The 20,873-nt window shown below is 32.9% G+C and overlaps 1 protein-coding gene and 1 long non-coding RNA gene across 5 annotated transcripts; one reads left to right on the top strand and one right to left on the bottom strand.

Moving 5' to 3' along the window:
• Window positions 1–980: 980 nt before the first annotated feature.
• Window positions 981–12,746, top strand: Drep4 (DNA fragmentation factor-related protein 4). Of its 4 annotated transcripts, none has more exons than XM_089175313.1 (7): window positions 981–1,076; window positions 2,447–2,816; window positions 3,619–3,720; window positions 5,957–6,086; window positions 6,164–6,375; window positions 7,754–8,358; window positions 9,121–12,746. In XM_089175313.1, the coding sequence occupies exons 2-7, from the start codon at window positions 2,760–2,762 to the stop codon at window positions 9,287–9,289; spliced, it is 1,275 nt and encodes a 424-aa protein (XP_089031439.1). In that variant the 5' UTR covers window positions 981–1,076; window positions 2,447–2,759; the 3' UTR covers window positions 9,290–12,746. The 4 variants fall into 4 exon arrangements, with proteins under 4 accessions (XP_089031439.1, XP_015187467.1, XP_089031437.1 ...); XM_015331981.2 differs by lacking the exon at window positions 981–1,076 and adding an exon at window positions 1,937–1,954; XM_089175311.1 differs by lacking the exon at window positions 981–1,076 and adding an exon at window positions 1,996–2,221.
• LOC149031599 (uncharacterized) lies at window positions 11,562–20,624 on the bottom strand. The gene is made up of 2 exons (XR_016177537.1): window positions 19,678–20,624; window positions 11,562–19,589 (listed from the first exon to the last, which is right to left on the bottom strand). It is a non-coding gene; the product is annotated as an uncharacterized LOC149031599 (long non-coding RNA).
• Window positions 20,625–20,873: the final 249 nt, after the last annotated feature.

Raw genomic sequence — 20,873 nt, 5'->3', positions numbered from 1 at the left:
ACTATTTATAATAAAAAGAGAACAACAAAAACATATATCGATCTGAATTGCAACGACTGTTGCTTCTAAGAATTTCCTTTTACTCTTTCTCTGATTTTTTCAATAATATAATGTCATTTTGTTATATAGATCCTGTCATGCAGTGCACTGATTCAATCATGCAAACAAAATATTCTGATATCCTAACGAATTGGAAATATTTTTCAATTGATTACAGCTCATTCATTTCTTTCTTCTTCTTCTTCTTCTTCTTCTTCTTCTTTTTCTATGCCGTATTGAAAGTTTCTTTATAAATGTAATTTGCGATGAAAATGTTAATATGAATTAAATTGATAATAACAAATTGCTCGAGAAATTTCAATAAATACAGTAGTTGGTTATTACTTTCGAATAGTATAGGTACTTTATGAATTTTAAACTCGCACAATCGATATTTTATTTGTTTGCAAAAGTTTTGTCGCAATAAATATGTCAATAATTAAAGAATCTTCCATGTAATCTAAGAATTTAAAAAACAAAATAAAAATAAGAAAACTACGATAGGACATGCAGTAATCCAAATGACAATGTAAACCAACTACAGATATATATTTTTATTAACTGCATTCGTAGCAATAAAGATGCTCAATCGATAAGTTGCTGTTGAAATACTATTTTGTTAGTACCATGTCTATCCACACTTACTCTCTTGAAAATAAACATTCCAGAAACTGTATATATACAGGATGCTTCGTGTGTACAGATCTTTATCATGTTTATACAGAACTCTGTATTATCGACTATTTGTTAAAAACCGATGACGGTGTTAACAAATAGAGAACCGAATTATAACAAATATTGTTTATAAATAACATTCTTTTTCTTATTATACGTTTGCTTAATATTTTTATATCAATTAATGAAAATTTCATGCATATAATTATTTAAATAACAATAAACTTAATCCTTCTGCTCACTAGATGACGAGTCGATCGAGTCTGCAGAACTATACTTATATGTATAGTACAAGTGTTTCTTTGTTGTCTTTTATTACTGTAATATAACATTCTATTTTGACGTTTGAATGGAATTCGATCGCAAGTATTGTTAATATATTATATTGTAATGTAGAAAATTTAATTAGAGCTTATTGCTTTCCTTTTAAATTGCATTCAATAATTGGATTTTTAATAGATTAATATGTTAATGAAACAATACATCTAATTAATGTAGAATTATCCTTTATACTGTTGCTTACTGCTAATGTAATATATTTGAAATAATGTATAACAGACAATTGACACATAAATATTATTTAAATAAATGCTTTGAATATTTTATTTTTGTAATTGTTCAGTGTATATAAATGGTACCAAAAGTGCTTATAATTAAAATTCAAGTATTCGCTATACGATCAATAATCTGTAAACTTAATGCGCTAGTTTCAATCCAATGCATACACATTACATTAATAATGTAAAAAAATATATTTATAACGTAGTATACTGCATGCATCATCGCATTGTTGATCGACAAGCTTGTTCAACTTCCATTGATAATGATAACATCATAATTGCTAAATAAAAACTAAGAACATCTACATAATTCTGTTGTTTTCAATCTTTCACTACGATTGGCATAAGAAATAATCATCTACTCTCATCTTTTGATATTATTTGCATATAATGTTACACTGTAGCAATACTTTGTTCATTTCTTAACCTATTAATAGTATCATTAACAGAGAAAAACAATATCACACACAATTACCAAATATAAAATATCACTTAGAACAAATTGAACGATAACGGTAATAAAATGACGATGAATTAAACTTATTTATAGAAGAATATTAACCGATTCGAGTAGAAAAATAAAGGTTAGAAAATAAATGGGTACTGTTGTTATCGTTGTCGTCGATGGGAGTGCAGTCAGCTGTGCATACTGATAGGTGGTGCCATCTGGCTGGAATAAGGTAAGTGCAGGATACACGGGGACGGTGTCTCGCAGGCGCACTTTGCACCGCTTTAATCCCCGTCCTTCTTTGGCCGAGCATTTTCCTCGGAAGGCTTGTTCGTCATTCCTTCCTCGAGTATTGCAAGGATCGCGTCTAACACACAGGAAGAACCTACCTCTTTGTCTATTTAAAGAGATAGACGCGTGTTCTTCCCTCTTCTTTACTACCCCATTGCGGAAATTTGTGACACGCGCGTGCATTTCCGGCGCTCGTCTTCGCAGCAAGGCAACAGGCTTCATTAGCATCGTTTTACCCCCTCTCTTATATCATACCTTTTTTAAACCAATTTCTTTTAAATATTTCCATCCATCTCTCTTATCTCTTATCTTTTCTTTTCTTACTCTTTACATACACATATATATATATATATATATATATATGTATTATATATATATATTTAGCTCACATTTTCCGTGTTATTTTGTTGTTAACTTTAAAAGATTGTTATAGTGAACCACGAACACGTTGTCAGTGTCAGGGTCGTATACGCTCCAAGTCAAGAGGGGTAAGAAAGGAAGAAAAAGAAGAAGGATAACAGGGAAAGAGAGGGAGAAAGAGGGAGAGAAAAGAAACCTTGGCAAACAGCTGGCTGGGACGTTTTGACACAAGGAAGAATGCATTAGATGTAGAAAGAAGGGAGAAAAACAAGTGTTACGAACAACCTACCCTATTTTTCTTTTCGTTCTTTCTCGAAGAAGAAGAAGAAGAAGAAGAAGAAGAAAAAGAAAAAAAAGAAAAGAAGAAGAAAAAGAAGAAGAGGATCATGTCGCTCATCGCCGAATGCTTTCGTCGATTGACTGACACGTCCTACAAAAGTGAAGTATGTATTTTTAATAAATTATTTTTTTCCTATTTTATTTATAGTTTTAAAATAAATTTCCAACTATTGAAATTGTCGATCGATTAGAGTTTCATTCGTAATCCACCTTTCTGGATTTTTCTTTTGTTATTATTATTATTATTATTATTATTATTATTATTTGGCTTCTTTGTTTAAAAGCCAAAAAAAGGTTGGCCCCGTTTAATTCCTGCATAGTTTTATTTACACCTTTGTTCGTTTCGTTGGTTGATTGAAGCAGCATAACAAAAGGGAGAAAATGTCGAAATCGCGACACCAGTCAAAGTTCAATTAAGCCTGCATCAAGATGCAACCAGCTTGGAATTCATCTCTCTTTCAATGTTGTTTGCCTTTGAATACGATGGAGATTCACTCCGGTTTCTGGGATTGGGTAACGGAGGAGTATAATGTGGGTCAACCGGAAAAACTGTGATGACTATTTCTCTGATATTTTCATGGCCTTGAACCATCGTGATTGAACGGCGTGGCGCGTCTTTTTGAATTTTTATTTTCCCTTTATAGTTGTTCATTGTACGCGTTTGCAAGGATAGTATTTCGTCCATGTAATCGATCCTTTTATACTACATTTTCATTGCTTTTCTAATTGGAGAGCTCGCCTATAAAGTAAACATTGTTTTCATAATTCTCTATGCATTCAATAACTAATTTTTTTTAATAACACTTTAGAAATTTGATTTGAATATTCATGATTAAAGGTTCATATCGCCAATCTTAACCCATTTGTAATAAATCGCAATTAAGCTCGTTTCCCTTTTGATTATAGTTAAAGGGTTACAAAATAACAGATGTGAATCGTACGAGAAAGTTCGGCGTAGCCTGTCGAAGTCTTCAGGAATTGAAAAGGAAAGCTTGCACAAAATTGAACGTAAGTAAAAATTTGGGTTCTAATTTCGTTCATTACTTGTAAAAAACAATGATGTTTTTATCATTTATTTCAGTAATTAATTATTATAAAACTTATCGACGCGTGTATACATGCGTGCCCGTGTATATTTGTCGAGAGACGCGTGTCGTTCGTATTTTATAATAAGAGTTGAGAATCGAAAAGTAGGGCGTATGTGCCTCGAGGTAAAAAGTACTCGGTGTACCACCGTGTAGGTTTTGAGTGTAGGAAACGTCCTAAAAATAAAAAAAAATAAAATAGAGAGAGAGAGAGAGAGAAGAGCACGGACGCAAGTTCTGCTCTGACAGAGAGATTGCACTTGAAATTGTTTTATAAAAATGCCTAGAAAAAGAGAGACTACGAGATAACGAATACGTACACGCGTGATCATTTTCTAATATGAAATAAAATGCATAATCAATATGTGTTTAAAATATATATAGGTAATTTTGTATCCTTCCTTTTTCTATTTTCTTTATGAATATGTATATACTTAAATACCTATCAAATGATTGAATCTCTCTCTCTCTCTCTCTCTTTTTTAATGGATTTTCAACGTGTTTACAATTTAATCAATTGCATTTTAAATTGTCGATTATTTTAATCGCTCCTTTGATGGTTCATGAAATTATTTATAAATGAATAAAAAAATAATAAATTTTCGTTAAATGAAGTTTAATATTTTTAAAAATAATAATAATAATAATATATGATATATGATATAATCATTTTCTACGTATAACATAAATCTCATAGAGATTTTGTTCTCTTTTACTCTTCTTATCATTAAAAGTACACGCTTGAAAATGAAATAAATTTCTTGCGAGTTTACTTGTCATTTATCTACGAAGAAGATATAAAGTGAGATGACTCTTAGCGATAATTACATTAACTATTCCACTTACTCGAACCCCATTAAAAGTTATCAAATTCGAGGTCTTAATAACACGTAATTTGATAATATGCAATGTTCGAGAGAGAGAGAGAGAGAGAGAGAGAGAGAAAAAAAAGCTCCAATTTCATGTTGCTACCGTCGATAACAATATTTCATTGCATATTTTTGAATTTCCATGCTATCGTTTGTTTTAAAATATAAAAAAGGGATAAAGAGAGAGAGAGAGAGAAAGAAAGAAAACCAGCTGTTAATGAATATATTCGAAAAAGTACTATACGATTTATCAGCAATGCATGATATTGACAGGGTATCATTTTCAAATAAATTCACACGATGGATCTCCTTCGTTATTTTCAACAAAATATGGAATAATATAATTATAATATATAACAATTCAATTTATTTATTTATATATATTCTTAAACACAAAATTTGGATTCAGTAATCTTGTAAAAATATTTCTATATATATCTATATAAAAAAAAAGAACTTGAAAAAAAAAAGAAGGAAAAGGAAGTACTTTGATCAGATAGCTTGATAGGAAGGTACCACCAGAGTACTTCTAATTCTATTCAGGAGTTGCGGACACGATTAGAAATTTCAATGCGGCTGATCCGTTCGATTCGATTCGATTCTATTGCGACTAAAATCTCACTCCTTTAGTAGACTCAAATAGTTTCTCTTCATTCTTGTTCTATTTCCATCGCGATTTACATTTGTCTCTTCAAAGGATACCTAATCTTAATAGGAAGGATTAGAAAAAGAGCGTAACGTTTTGCAGATAGATTAATCCGTTTGCAGTATGACCTTGGAAACGAATCCTATTGGCCTGCAGCATGTAGCTTTATCGAACCATCCGGGCCAGGGACAGAGAGAGCAACCCCAATGCCAAGGTCGTGTCTTCGTCTCGGCACTGTACCAATCCTCTACTTCCGTTGCAGATTCATACTTTTCTTCAAGCTACTTTTCTTCGAGCTACTTTTCTTATCGCCCTTTTTACCGCATTTATCTTTTATTCAGAAAATTCTCATCTTCGAATTATTTTCTAACTTTCTTTTGATCAATTCTGACTTTTCTACAAAGTGGAACATATTGCGTATTAAAATTGTTTACAATGTTCAAAGGGATTTTTTTTCTTATTATTATCCTACGCTCGATTAATAATAAATAATAAGTAAGAATAAATTTCTTTCGAGTGATAGCTTCTTGATGTGAAGGAGAGAGAACAAAATATTATATATTCCGGTTTATTTTAGTCTAAGTGTAAGCCTGAAGAAGAAAATCGATTATGCGATGACACGTGGGCGTTCTTTTTTTTTTTAGATAACAAACGATCTGGCCGAGGTTAACGTCTTTCTTCTTGACGGATCCTTGGTAGACGAGGATTATTTTCATACGTTGGAACCGCAAACAACCTTGATCTTGCAGAAACCAGGAGAGAAGGTTTTATCCGGTTGGTTGAATCACTTTGAATATTAATGATACAAAAATTAGTTTTAATGATTGTACAGTAATAATCGTTTATCGTAGATGCTGATCTTCTGTATGACACTTTGCGTCGCGTGAATATCGAATATATTACTGCCGGTGACAAAGTGACGCAATTTCTAACAGAGAATCTTAAGAACAAGATCGCCGTTTTGAACAATGCCTTGAACGTGGATGACTCCAAGACAACGTGCAGCTTAAGAGAGGAACATTCCGAGTGGTTTCGTGGACTAGAGACTAATTATACCAGTAAGGTAAGTTACAAGGAAATTACTTGGAGATACTTTGAGTGATACGCTTCAACTATTTCTATCCATTTGTCTTAAGTAACAACATCCTTTCGAATACGTATAGTTAAGATAACACGAAAGTGTTCATAAATTCGTTATAACTTGACTATTTCTATAAAATATTATATAATAATATTAGTAATAAAATAACTTATTTAATAACTAGCTTGCAACATAACAAGATTAATTAATGTATAATATATTTGAATACGATGAAATATCCATCCGCGAGTTCTATGTGAGAAATCTTCAATTGGTACTCAGGATTCTAAGTTATCTACGAAATGAGCCGATCGAATATGTGCGGAAATCGTGTCAATTTCACGATATCGCGAGGGTTAATTAACGTCTAGTTTCGTATTACACTTTGAGAGTTTCAACGTCCCACTTATCGCTTGCCTCGTTTCTCCCTGTAATCTCGGAAGCTCTATCTGCTTGGTTCATGTAATTAATTAACTCGTTATCTCTGTCCCTCTTGGCGATGAATCGCATATGGTGCTGTCACTTTGTCATGTGTTTCTAATACACCTACGCATCCATACGTATCCTTTCACTTTCACTCTCACTCTTTCTCTCTCTCTCTCTCTCTCTGTCACTTTATTACGAATTATGGTACTTTCAAAGTCACACATGCACACATGCAACGCGCGCGTGCCCGACCGAGAGATTCTTCTAACTATTATTAAAATGTCACTACCATCTCCGGACCGGTAATCTCATTTAGAAAATTTCCTACAATATACGAAGATAGTACTTCTTGACATTTTCTTACATTCAATATTTGATCATCGTTCGACTAAATAAAAATGAGTCATGCTTGTCTTAATATTTTATATTATAATATATTGAAGAGAAAATACCGAAGGAAAAGACTCGGAAAAGACTCGGAAGCGTATTTTTGTAGCATGCAAAAGGAAGAACATCAAAAGAACGTTTCAAAAGAGAACAGCTGCTTCAGAATGGAGCTATTCGTTGATACGTGGCCCGATTTCAAAGGAAGGATATTCAAGCTGAACGCGTGACGTTTCCAGTAGATCGTTCTTAAGTCGATTTTCGATCAAGAATTCTAAGTAGGTTAATACCGTAGCTTCTGTGTTTGGGCTCCTCTGTTTTCCGATAATGTGCTGAGGCCTCTGAGAAAACTTTTCGTCTGCTGAAACTTATGGAACATCTATGTATGTCTATTATATCGCGTGTAGCTAATTCTTTCTTTCGAGCTTTAAAATATCCACTCGCGATGTCGTCAAATTAAGACAATTTTTAAATAATATCTCAACACATCAAGGATGTTATTTTATCGCAAATGTATTATTGCATTAAAGATGAAATTTGTTGTTTACAGGAAGCTTATATGCATCGACGATGTCAAGATAGGATACGAGGATATTTGTATAAGACGATCGATCAGATAAGATCCTCGGATATATATTTAAATGATCGAAAAGCTCGACAGCAATTATTACAGACCATAGCCTTCTTCAAATTGCAATTAAAAGAGGATCATTATTTCGGTTATTATTTCGATAGAAGTCGAGCATCAAAGGACTCAAACGAAACGGAAAAACATTTCGATGAAGTAGATTCTTCAAATTGTTACGATCATTGTCCATGCAAATTGAGTCATTTAGACGATAGCACGCATTTTCGTTTATTCGGAAATGTCAGAAGAATCGAGGATAATTTGAAGAATGACGAAGTAGACGCGAGAAAAATCACCAAAGTATCGGTCGAGAGAAAACAGGACGATGGAAATGAGGAGGAATGTCCTTTTAGGATTAAACTTCGAAAAGTAGAAGAACAGAAAGCTATTTGCGATCGCAAGGGAGAATTTAGATGTGAAGGAGTATGGAACGCAAACGAATGTGCTTATGGATCGAGACACAGGATCAATCCTTACAGATCGAGAGAGGAACTTGTCCTATTTTCCACGTGGAATTTGGATCACAAGTAAGAGTATATTTCATTTGTTTCATCTATTTCCTATCAAAAGTTTGACAAATTATTTATCAAAGTAAGTATTAATGAAAGAAAATATTTATTCAAATATTTCGATAACGAAAATCATTTGAATCTTTTATCTTTTGAGGGCACTACGATAGGTGCTTATTATAATACATGTGTATACATATGTATAAATCAATATACATAGGTTATCGATAAAATGCATTTACCAAAGCGTTTTCAAGGTGTGTTGTACATGAGTTAACGCGTTCAATGCCGATGACGCATTACGTTCTTTTCTTTCTTTTTTTTATTTTACAGTGCCAAGGACACACACTCCATACATACGAGTATATACTCTCTCCTTCTTTATAATGTGCTCTCATTAAGCTTTTACTACAATTTAATACATATGTGTCAACTTGTCATGTTTTATCGTATAGAAACACGTGTACAGTAATCCTTCGTACATTTCATTTTTTTCCTAACGTTTTTGATGTAAATTTATGCGAATCGATTTGACAATTTTTTGAAAATAAACTTGAAGGCGAGAAAATCTGACGTAATAAAAACGAAGGATAAAGTTCTACAAGAATATTATCGTTTTTATGTTTCACGGTGATATCTCGTAAAGCCGATATATCGGATGCAAGGACAGTGATGGTTCAAATAGAACTTGAAAATACCGTTCTATTATAGTCAACCTTTTTCCACTATCTAACTATAATATTATAATAAAAACCGTTTTTCGCTTGTTGTTATTTACAGAATCGAACGATCGCGGACCCTCGTGCCAAGGCTTCTTAGTATGTCACTTCAAGACACGGTAAACGAGAAAGACATATATGATATTTATGAAAATCTTTTTACTTTGAAGAACTTGAGGCTGGTTCACGTCGTATGTCACGATAAGGGTTCACATAAGACGGAATATTAATAACAACGATCCTATTTAAAGAAAGAAAAAAAAAACGAAAGAGAAAGAGAGGGAAAAGGAGTGAAGGGGAGTAAAATCACTACAAATAGTCTTTTATTAGTGGGATAGTGCAAATTAGTAATATAATATAGAACGATGTTTACGTATATATACATACGTATATACAATCACGTTTACGTACATATACACACACACATATATATATATATATGTACACATATATATATATATTTAAAGATTGTTAATATTAGTAAGAGAGATTTAACATATTGTTAATATATTGAAAGTTGACAGTACTTTCGTTGCGTTGAGAGAAAAGGAAAGCAATATATAAAGAGAATATATTCTATAAATTTCTATATCGATTCAAATCTGTACGAGAGAATATCATGTCCGACTATGAGCAGTATATAACGAAGAGCTATATATAAAAAAAAAAAAAAAAAAAAAAAAAAAAGAAAGAAATAGAAAAATCTACCGATTACTTCGATCACTGTTGTAATATTAAATGTACGCTCTGTTTGACTGATTCGATTTAAGCGACATTTCAAGAGAGATTGCCTTCTTTTCCTCTTTAATCTTATTTTTTTTTTTCAATAGAAATGATACAAGATTTTTTCTTTTAAGAAACAAAGGAAAGCATTCTCATAGTTATCTTTACTATTGCGAACAATGTAATCTTTTGAACAGGGTGTACGTACAGTTCCTTCGTAAGAATTTGTTATCGTACATTTTTCTTCGTGACTTGCGATTACCAAAAAAAAAAAAAAAGAAAAAAGTAATGATAAAAAACGATGATAAAGGATCGTTCCTTTTCTTACAGACTCGTTAAAATAAATAGAAAATATTAATTCCTCGATAAAAAAAAAAGAAAAGAAATTGACTGTGCCGGCCTAAAGGACATTCATTCATAGATGCCTTTACACCGATGATATAATCTTTGTAATTTTGACAAAAGTTCCAAACGAAAATTTGGTTTTTTCATATATCTTTAGCGCAACGGAAGAACCGTGGAAAGTATAATAATAAATAGCGAATATGTTGTTCGCTGAAAAAGAAAAAGACAAAAAAAAAGTAAAGAAAATTGTTATTTCCAAAATCTAGAAATGAAGGAATATGTCTTATTAAGTTTGGATAAAAAGTGAAAAAAAAAACAGAACCTTACTGTATCGTATGTAGTTGACTCGTTAGTGTGAAAAAATACATTCTTAGAGAAAATGTATACTAAATATATATATATATTCATACATATTATATATATATACATATACGTAGTAATGAAATATCTTTCGGACAGATTTTTATCCTGACTGGTCGGCAAGAGACTAAACAAAGTTCTGATATATACTTATAACTATAATACATATATATTATATATACCTATATACGTTGTCACGTTTAGAGAAAGATATATTATATATCTATATATATATATATATATACACTATACACGCATAAATACATATTATGTATATTGTACGATAATTAAATTCCGAAGACTTGTGCGATAATTCACGAAAGGTGCTTTTCCGATATAAAAGTGAATCAGTTTCTAGAAAGCATGGAAAATCAAGTGCTACTCAAAAAAGTAATTCGATTATACTTACGACATATATACTTGATAATATGTTAAGTGTCGTGATATAAAAAGGTACATACTTTGTACCTAATATACATACATACATATATACGTAGAAATAATACTATTATTCCTTACGAGACACGTTCGCGATGAATTAGGTTCGACGAATGATCGAACTGATCTATCATGCTCTTATTACTTTCCTATCTTTCGTAGTTATAATTCGCTATTCGATGTTCTTTAATCCTTTTATGTACGAAGATATTTTATTGAAAGAACTTATCTCTGGCCACACCGATATACTAGAAAAATCTCTACGTCCGGTCGATGATATATCTATTATTGATAATCGACTTAACTAAAGAGTAATACAGGGTATTACATCGAAATTCAGAGAGATAGAAAAAGAAGACAATTATTAAATTGACCAATATGAAAGCAACATATATATATATATCTATCTATGTATATACACCTAATTATATATATATATCTCTGTCACGAGTCTCTCCTATCACTAACGTAACACGTTGTTTCCTCTAGTTATAATGATGATACCGTGACTGTGCAATAAACGGGTCATAGATGTTTGTGATTAATTTATATTAAAGAACGAGAAAAACGATATAGAAGAATAAGGATTATTGAAAAGATCATTGAAAAATATGCAAAAATCGACGATTGTATGTAAAAAAAAAAAAAAGCGCTTGTGAAATCCTCTTTTAAGCTTTGATGTTTTTAATCGATGTATGTTAAATGCAACAGCTGTTAGTTATTTATTGTTTATTCGTATTTGGTTTTAATCATTGTTTGGAGACGATTTATGACAGAGATAACGATAAAGATCAATCGAAAAAAGAGGTGTTAACAAAGACATCCGTTTGGAGGGCTCTTTTACAGAGTGGCAAGAAAATGCGTCACACGATTGGCTCCTCTTAAATTCTATGACGTCTTCTTCGCGAGGACATTCTATAACGCGACATACACGACACGTGCGTGGGTAACTTAATAGTCGGCTTGTTATCGTTAACTCAACGACCAATTGTCAATCAGCAACATTTCGTTTGAATTGTAAATGTTGCTACGTACAATTGATAAGGTCTTTTCATTGTAAAACAAGCGACGCTTACTGTGACGATCTTGTTATTCTCTGAACAAAAAATTATTATAAAAAAATACAAAAATACAAAAATACAAAAATACAGATGAAAGAAAAAGAAAATAGTTCGTTTTAAACGTCATTCGAACGCGCGTAAAGAGATTATATCTAAAGTTTATTTTATTGAAGAAATAATGTGCAAATGCTGTGTATGTATCTGTCTACGTTATCAATCGAATATATTGGAATTTATTATTTAGTTAATCAATTTTTATTCCATTTATTTTTGTCTTTCTACCATTCGTTAGTTTAAAGTCCGTCCGTCGCTTGTGTAAACTTTATCCTACGTTTACAATTTCGCGTTATTTGCGTTATTTGCGTTATTAGATTCACGCGAGTGCATCGTCAAGGAAAATCATCAAGGAATTCTCTTATGGCTCTTGACGATTGATGCAGCTAATCTATTTTCTACAAAGTACGAGTGTTTCGGAGCCATCGCAGAACTTCTAATACTAACTGTTTATATATTCCATAAATGCGTCATTTTAATTTTAAAATGTCACATATATGTGATATAACGAGTGAGTGAATAAATTTGAAGTCCCTCTGGTGCTCAATTATGTCGAGGATGAAAGGTCCTAATCGGCACGAGCTACTGGTATACATATATACGGATATATTTTTGTTTGGGTATTAGATAAAGGGAGTAAGAAAAAGGTGATTGAGAAGATGTAAAATATCTAACGCGAGTGAAATAAAGTAAACGTTGCATTGTCCGTTTTAATTCGAACCTTACCCTTTTCCACCCCATTCAACGCCCTTTCAAATTCTGTTTACTACCCGCGGAAAAGAGTATGCGTAAATCAATTACGCTCGGTTTAATTACCGTTGCTATTAAAACGACGATTATAACGTAAGAACCGCGCACCCGAGTGCCATTTAATTTAATTGTGCTCAAGGTATATCGCTCACTCACTCTCTCTTTTTTCCTTCTTTCTTTCTTTCTTTCTTTCTTTCTTTCTTTCTTTCTTTCTTTCTTTTCTTTTCTTTCTGCAGCACTTTTAACGCAGCACCTGTCATACCATTGCCTTCTCTACTCAACTATAACGAGAGAATGCGAGAATCTTAGTGCACATAAACTTTTCACGAATTGCATCGCGAAAACTCCATTAACGACGATATTATATAAGTTTCGCATACTCATTTCGCATTAATTCGAACGTCTCTAAAGTCTCGCTCTTTTTCATTTCTCGCTTTCGCAAATGTAAAGGCAATTAATTACAATTACTCTGCAGCCTGTCTCGATTCTCCCCCGTCAAGCCCTTTCTCATCTTTTCTTCTTACCATCGTTCAAATGTTTACGTTTGCTTTTGACTTCATAAATGAAAGTAAAAGAACGAACGGACAGTTTGTAGATTGAGAGAAATACTCATTCGTAGACAAGTTTCGTTTAAGCTACTTTATTTTTTCCTGCTTGTTAATTTGACGCTTTGAGATTTTATCGAAAAATAGAGGGAAAGAGAGTGGCTTGGCGACGTGACTATTTCGAAAAGGGTCGGTATGTGACCGTCAAATTAGTGCGATCATTTTCTCCAAAGGGTCGTAAAATCGTAGAGAAAGGGCAAAACTGAGAGACTTCGTTCATTCGTCGACGTTACTCCGAGAAATTCGTAATGACGAGTTTTGCCTAGGTGGACCTTTTCCAGTCAATTATCGTCTCACCTTATGATCGTTCCAAACTTCAAATAATTAAATGGGGAAATTAAAGTTAAATTGGTAAAAGAGGTAAAAGAAAAGGGAGATAATTGGACTTACCCTTGACGTAAATTCTCCTATTCGTTCTTGCTAGTGTAAATTGAAAAAATAAAAAAAGGGAAGCTCACTCAAAGAACAAGTTTAGGATGCTAAACGATATTAGATTTTTCATCAAAGAACTTTTGTGGAAAGTAATTAATTTGTAATTATTGTTATTACGTTTTTACGATTAGCAAGAACAATGAACGTGAGAATCAATCATAATCTGTATAAAGGGTTCGAGTTATTTTAATAATCATTTAGATTTGTCAATGTAATGAAATATAGTAAATAAATAATTTCTTAGGAAGAGTGAATGTTCATTTCTCATCTTATTACATTCCACTGCTTCACTTTCTATATCCTTTTGAAATGCAATAACGAAACGGACGATAATAGGACGATTTCGAATTCACTGAGCAATCTGAATGAAGCTTTAAACTCGGTCCTCGACGATCGCCATTTATTTTCACTTTTCTTCGGCTTTGTCGTCGACCTCGTCACCAACCACTTTGCCAGTTGATTGTCAAGTGAGCATTGAGCGTATACAAACGCGGATTTAAAAGGGAAAAGCAAGATCGAGACATTTCGCGTCTTTCTCTTTTGTATTTTCAATCGTTCTTCATTATCCTATTATTTACGGTTCAATGTTCAATAGATTGCTTCATTATTAAATCTAACACACAAATAATCATTATTTTAAGATTCATAAATAATCATTAATCACAAATATTAAGTTTAATGTTCAATTATAAATAATTCATAATTGCAATAACAAGTCAGCATTATTCATTTAAGAGGTCAAATAAGCATATTGAAATATAAATGATTTTATTATTGTTTATCCTCAGTATCTGTTTTTAACCATTTCATAATTAATTTCAATGATAAAACTGTATGAAATTCAGCGAATATCGTACTGTATATTGTTATGTCCGTCATACAACGCTTACGTTAAATAAAACATTTATTTGTATTTTATATTATTATTTAGAATCAATCCTATATACATTTTTCCAATATTTCAATATCTTTTATATATTTCCAAATTGATATGTTTACCTGATCTCACATGAAAAAATTCCTACATTCGAGATACAATATACAAATATACAAGAGTTATTCGTTTAATGTTATAGAATTGATCAAAAACTTGGATTTCATTTTAGAAAATTGCTTTTAGGTTTCCTTCATATTCATGAGATCATCTTCGTCGAGATAAACTTCAATTGGAGAAGAGTTAAAAAGGAGAAGATGTTACCTCTTGAAGAATAAAACAGATAAAAAGAGAATAAAGGTAAGGAGTCAGCTGTCCATAAGAAAATAACGTTTACAAAAGTTTAGTACGATCGGAGACGAGGACAAGGTGGGACGTTAAATTATTTTTGTATTTCACGTGCCGTTGAGTTTTTGCGGCTGAGTGACCCTCCATAGGTTAAGGCTTGGGGTGCAAATAAGGCCGCAATATGTTGCCAATTGTATAAGTAAAGTCGAAAATCGATATGTGCCAAATATGAAGGCGCTAGGTAACTGTTTTCGATGAGAACCGATGAGAACCGATGAGAACGACAAATGCGTGGAACGAAATTTGGCTTTTCGTGTAATTTATTTTTCTCTCTTTCTATCTTTTCCTACGTCCTACTATCCCTTATTCTCAAAAGATCCCGATTTATCTCCCTCCGCGAGAGCACGAGCATTTTGTAAGCACGATGAAAATCCACCAAAGCAATCTCGTTAGAAATAGAAGAAAGAAGAAGGGAGGGAGAGAGGGAGGGAGAGAGGGAGGGAGGGATTTAGGAGGTGGAAAAAGTGAATCGAACGAATTTTCCTCGTTTTTCTCTTCGAGACGGTTTTACCAGCGGAACATTAATCGACTCTCATTGCGAGAAACAATTTACTGATTTATGGTTTAATTTCACGATTATGTTCTCTCCCTCTTCCAAATGTTTTCACTTCCTCATCCTCCTTCTCGACATATGTTCGGGATTTCGTAATTATGGGCGAACAACTGAATTCGATCGAACCGATCGGATCGTGATGAATTTTCTCAATAGCTTTGAATTTCACTTTTCTCTTGTAGGGCAATTTTTGAATTTCATTAAAAACAACATCAACAGCAGCAGCAACAGCAGCAACAGCATACAATGAATGTATTTTACAACGTCTATAACCGAAGTTTATTGTTTATCGTGTAAACAAATTATACGATAGAACGCGGATAAATATTAGCAATGTTACACATGTAAATTAGCTAATAAATTTAATGAGTACTTTCTAGCCAATTAAAAGTTATTGTGTAGTTTCCTTATTTTTTATATATATAATAATCGATTGTGAAATCAAACACCTGTAAATAATAGATAAACTATAATTTTGAAATATTTCGTTATATTTAGAAAATTAGTACGTTTAAAAATTTGGCTAGTAACTAAAAGCTTGAATATTAGGAAAATAACATCCGAACGATAGATCATACCTCAATCTCTATAGAGTAGTATAAAAATTGTTGGTGCCATTTGGTAAATCGATGCACATCTTTCTTCGTGATCACGCCGAGTCGGAAGGGAAACTACCCGTGGCGAGAAAGAGAGTGAGAGGCCCGGATGCTGTTCTGTATCTCAATGTTTCGAAATTACGACGATCGAAGCAAGAGCAGATCGTAGAAGTACTTTGGTAAACGACTAGAAATTTATTTTCTATACGACACGTGCAGCCATATAAATATACGTACATACGCGTATACATGTATATGTGTGTTTGCGCGTATCGTAGAGGAAATAAATTTATGTGGCTTTTTTCTTCTATATTCTCTATTAAGTATATTAAAGCAATATGAATGTATCTAATAGAATATATACTTTTTTGTATTTCTTTTTTAGTTACATTTAAGAAATTACATCTATTACGTAGACACGTGTATCCATCCTACTATATAAAAATATAACTAATAATCTAATATCTCTTGACTCTATTTATAATTTTTTGGAGAATAAAAATAATTTCATTATGAAACTAATTTAATTTGATATAGCTTCGAAAAATGAACGAACTGTTTTTAATTGCTCTAAAATATGGCATACGTATGTATATGATTGGTCCTTTTTTTAATATGCATAGTACAAACTAACAGCAGGCAAAATGCAGCTCGTATAGCTCTACTCTGTTTGCCACCCGAGACAATATTTGCTTATATTCCAATTTTGTTAATATTAATAATCTATAATAATATAATATCTCTAAAAGTGTGCAATTTTGTAGATTACATTAATGAAATCATTTTCCAATAATATTTTTAAAAGCTATCTAGTCAAAGAAATGAGCCAGCGTATCTAAAATACGCTGCGTCACAAATAAAAGATAGTAAAAATAAAATAATAGAAAAATCGTTAGTTTCAGTTAGAAATAATTGTCTCGCTGTAGTCGGGCGTTCGCGTGCGAATTAGTATGAAACTCTTTTGGAGGCGCAAACGGTCGTGCGTGACCGACTGGAGTAGCCACCACTGAGCAACCACCACTGAGCAGCCACCACTGAGCAACCACCACTGAGCAACCACCTCCTGAGTACAGGACTAATGGTCGAGTGGACGTGCGTGACCTGTACGCGCGTGTACGTAAACATTATTTCGGTGTAGCTCGCTCCTAAATGGGATGGAAGCTGGAACGAGGAATAATATACGGGACACCCTTTTCTATTACGTTCATTTCTCTTCAAGAAAAGAGAGAGAGAGAGAGAAAGATGGATCATTTCCCCTTCTACTTTCTTTTCTTACACCTAAATTTGAACAACGTTTCGATACTTGTACGTATAGAACTTATGCCTTTTTCGAGGATAAAAATAGAAAGGAAATAAAAAGAAAATGTTAAAGGGGGCGGTGGCACGTCCTAAAAGCGTCGTCGAGGGATGTTTCCGAACTGTCTCTTTTTCTTTTCTCTCTTCCCACATCCATGCTTCTCTATATCTATCTATCTATCTTTCTCTTTTTATAAATATATATATATCTTTCTTTCTTCTCTCTCCTCTTTTTTCTCCCTCTCTCTTTCATCGAAACGTCGAGCTATCATCTTTCCTGTACGCAAGAACGCAGGTATGTATTTATGGCATGGATCGTCTGGAACGATACAAATAGATTTTTTTTCTATTTTCTTTTTTATTACTTTTTTCTTCTTTCTTTCTTTCTTTCTTTTCACGGAAAGAAGGTGTAAATATAACGTGTTTTTCTCACGAGTTTCTTCCTCCTGGAGTCGGTCGCGCATGATCGTACGACGATCGATCGTATTTTTCAAGAAGGTGATTCGTCTTTTCTCGCTATGAAAGCTTTTACAATATTTCCATTTGCACCGAAGACGACAATGGCATTGATGTTTTTATCGGTCATTCGAACGAGTATCATTAGCACCAGGTATGTAGGTATCTAAAAGTGATCTTTTTCATTAAATATATTTCTCGAAATAAAAATACAAGAAAAAAAAATGAAACTTTGAAAGAAATTTGTTAGGGTTGATTCGACGATTAAAGAACGTCCGATCTCCGTCTGTTCTGTTACTCGATTGCAATTATAATTTGACTTCCGTTCGCGTTTAATCATAGCGAATTAAAGGTACTAGCTCCACTCGTTCACGTAATTTTATTTCCCGCGAACGGAAACGTTTCGTTCTTCTGGCAACTCTTATACGTCATTCCACTCCGATCTTCTCTCTATCTCTTTCACTTTCTATCTCTCAGACTCTATCGCGATCTATCTCGTTGTCTCTATCGCGAAAGGAGAGAATTACGTATTCTGGTCTTTCGCCTGCCAAGAAGAAAGATATCGCGGCGAAGTTTCCGCGGTAAATTTACTGATTAGACCTCGCAGCCAGACGTTCGACCTTCTTCAACCTTCTTCAACCTTTCCATCTTTCTCTCTCTCTCTCTCTCTCTCTTACTCTTTTTATACGGTTCCTCTTCTTCTTCTTCTTCTTCTTCTTCTTTTCTACTTAGATACAGCATTTACATATGTAGATACTACGTACATAAGTAAATCTGAAATCACATGAACGAATGAACGAATGAAGGAATGAACGAATGAAGGAACGAAGGAAAGGGCGAATGGTACATACGGTACGCACGGTCGAATCTACCCGTTCGCAATTACGGCTTGAGCATAGCACAGACGATGCTTCAACTCGGTCCGCATAATTCAGAAGTAATTCCCATGCTTTCTCGATTTTCCTCCTTCTACTCATTTCCTCTCTCTCTCTCTCTCTCTCTCTCTTACTCTTTTACGTTATACCTATGCCTCTTATTACTGCGTTTCTAGATACGATTTCGAGGAGAAATAAAAGCGATGAGAAGAGCAGCGTATTGTTCAACATTTCTCCAGGAAAATAAGCGAGTCGAATATAACGTTAAGCGTCTACTTATTTACGAACACGTTGATAATCTTAATAAATGAGCTTTATTTAACAAATGTACGGAGATATATAAATATGGAGCATTCTACGTCAAATTGACCACTTTTGACCCCGACCACTTTCAATTTTGTTGAAACTTTGAAATCATTTTTAACATCATTCAAAAAACATCTAAAAAGGTATTACTCATGGCTGGTCAATAATTTATTCAAATAATTACAATCAGTAACTCGTGCCGATTGGGACTGTTCATCCTTGGCATGATTGAGCACTGGAGAGACCTTAAATAAAAACTCACGGTTTAAGAAGTTCTGCGATGGCTCCAAAACACTCCTACTTCGTAGCAAGTATTGCAATCTGACGATGGAAGACGATACTCGATTTGCCACTGATAGAAGATCCATCGAAGATCCATCGAAGAATTCATCCAACATCTTTGAAAGGAAGAGAATCACCATAGAATATTATTCAAAATGATATAAAATAAAATTGAATAAAATGTAAATACAAATGAATACTTACAATGCATTCCAATGAGATGCAGCTCAATTGCACCATGGTGATGCACCTCGCGTGAATCTAAAAACGCGTTATAAACGAAAATAAGAAACTATAGGTGAGTTTCTTATCGCGAAACCGAAATTTGATTAAATGACAAACAACACTGACTCTAATTCGCGTTTGATTTGAATTTATTACTCGCTCGATCACTGATTCTACAACTCATTCAAAGACTGCATTGCACGCAGTCAAATGCAAGAACCAAAATTTCACTCCCGGTCACTTCACATTCGATTTAAGACACCGACCCGTGGTGATACATATATTGCTTTGCGCACGATTGTAATCTGAAACAGAAATAAAAAACAATACTATTAATATCATTACTATTACAGAAAAACATTAACATTTTTGTGGAATTATTTAATACAAAAATATACTTACTTTGATGAACGCATGATGAATGCACGATGGGTCTCCTACCCTTAGGATGACGATGAGCACACGTTTAAGATGAATAAAAGAAACTTGCGAGTTTCTTAACCGAGCAAACGAAACTTTAACATGCGACGATCAACACTGAATCTACTTGTCGACTTTTTTTATATTTTATTTTAACACGATGCAACACACGAGTACCTCATTGCCTACACGCACGATTGCAATGATCTGAAACAGAAACAGAAAAAGAAAAAGAACAATTAATGTCATCGTCTTAATAAAAAAAACCATTGAAATTATCATAGAAATGTATGATAGGAAAATATACTTACTTTTAGTCTTCGTTGATGAATGCAGGATGGGTATCCTACCCTTAGGATGACGATGTATAAAATAAAATTAAATAAAAAATCTGAAACATACTAAAGATTATATTAAAATATTTTCTGTAAATCATTTTTGAAGACAGGGCACACGTTTATCTAAAATATTCAATGTTAAATAGAAAGAAATAATTTAATAATTTATGAAAATTGACATAATTAAAAGTTAAAGTTATTAAATAATTATGAAATTGATCAAAGTATGCAACTATTTGCTTACTAAATTATATACCAAGTATGTAATGTTGGTAAGAATATGAATTAAAAATCTGTTTTAAGTAGTCTAAATGAAACAGTAATTGCATCAGCAAACTCAATAAAGAGTAACATAAAAAATAAACCAGTTTTTAAACCATTCTATGCAATGAAAAACTTTTTAAAGTATTAAAATCA

The sequence above is a fragment of the Polistes dominula genome, unplaced genomic scaffold, assembly GCF_049000335.1.
Source record: "Polistes dominula isolate Pdom_NZ unplaced genomic scaffold, Pdom_raw_medaka contig_82, whole genome shotgun sequence".
NCBI classification, from domain to species: domain Eukaryota; kingdom Metazoa; phylum Arthropoda; class Insecta; order Hymenoptera; family Vespidae; genus Polistes; species Polistes dominula.
The sequence above is the reverse complement of the archived record's forward strand: the minus strand, read 5'-3'. Positions and strand labels throughout refer to the sequence as shown.

Bases quoted from the DNA above. Each gene is read 5' to 3' on its own strand.
- Drep4 (XM_089175313.1), top strand. From the start codon at position 2,760: ATGTCGCTCATCGCCGAATGCTTTCGTCGATTGACTGACACGTCCTAC. The intron at 3,721-5,956 runs GTAAGTAAAAAT...TTTTTTTTTTAG, and splicing joins AAGCTTGCACAAAATTGAAC to ATAACAAACGATCTGGCCGA. The intron at 6,376-7,753 runs GTAAGTTACAAG...TGTTGTTTACAG, and splicing joins AGACTAATTATACCAGTAAG to GAAGCTTATATGCATCGACG.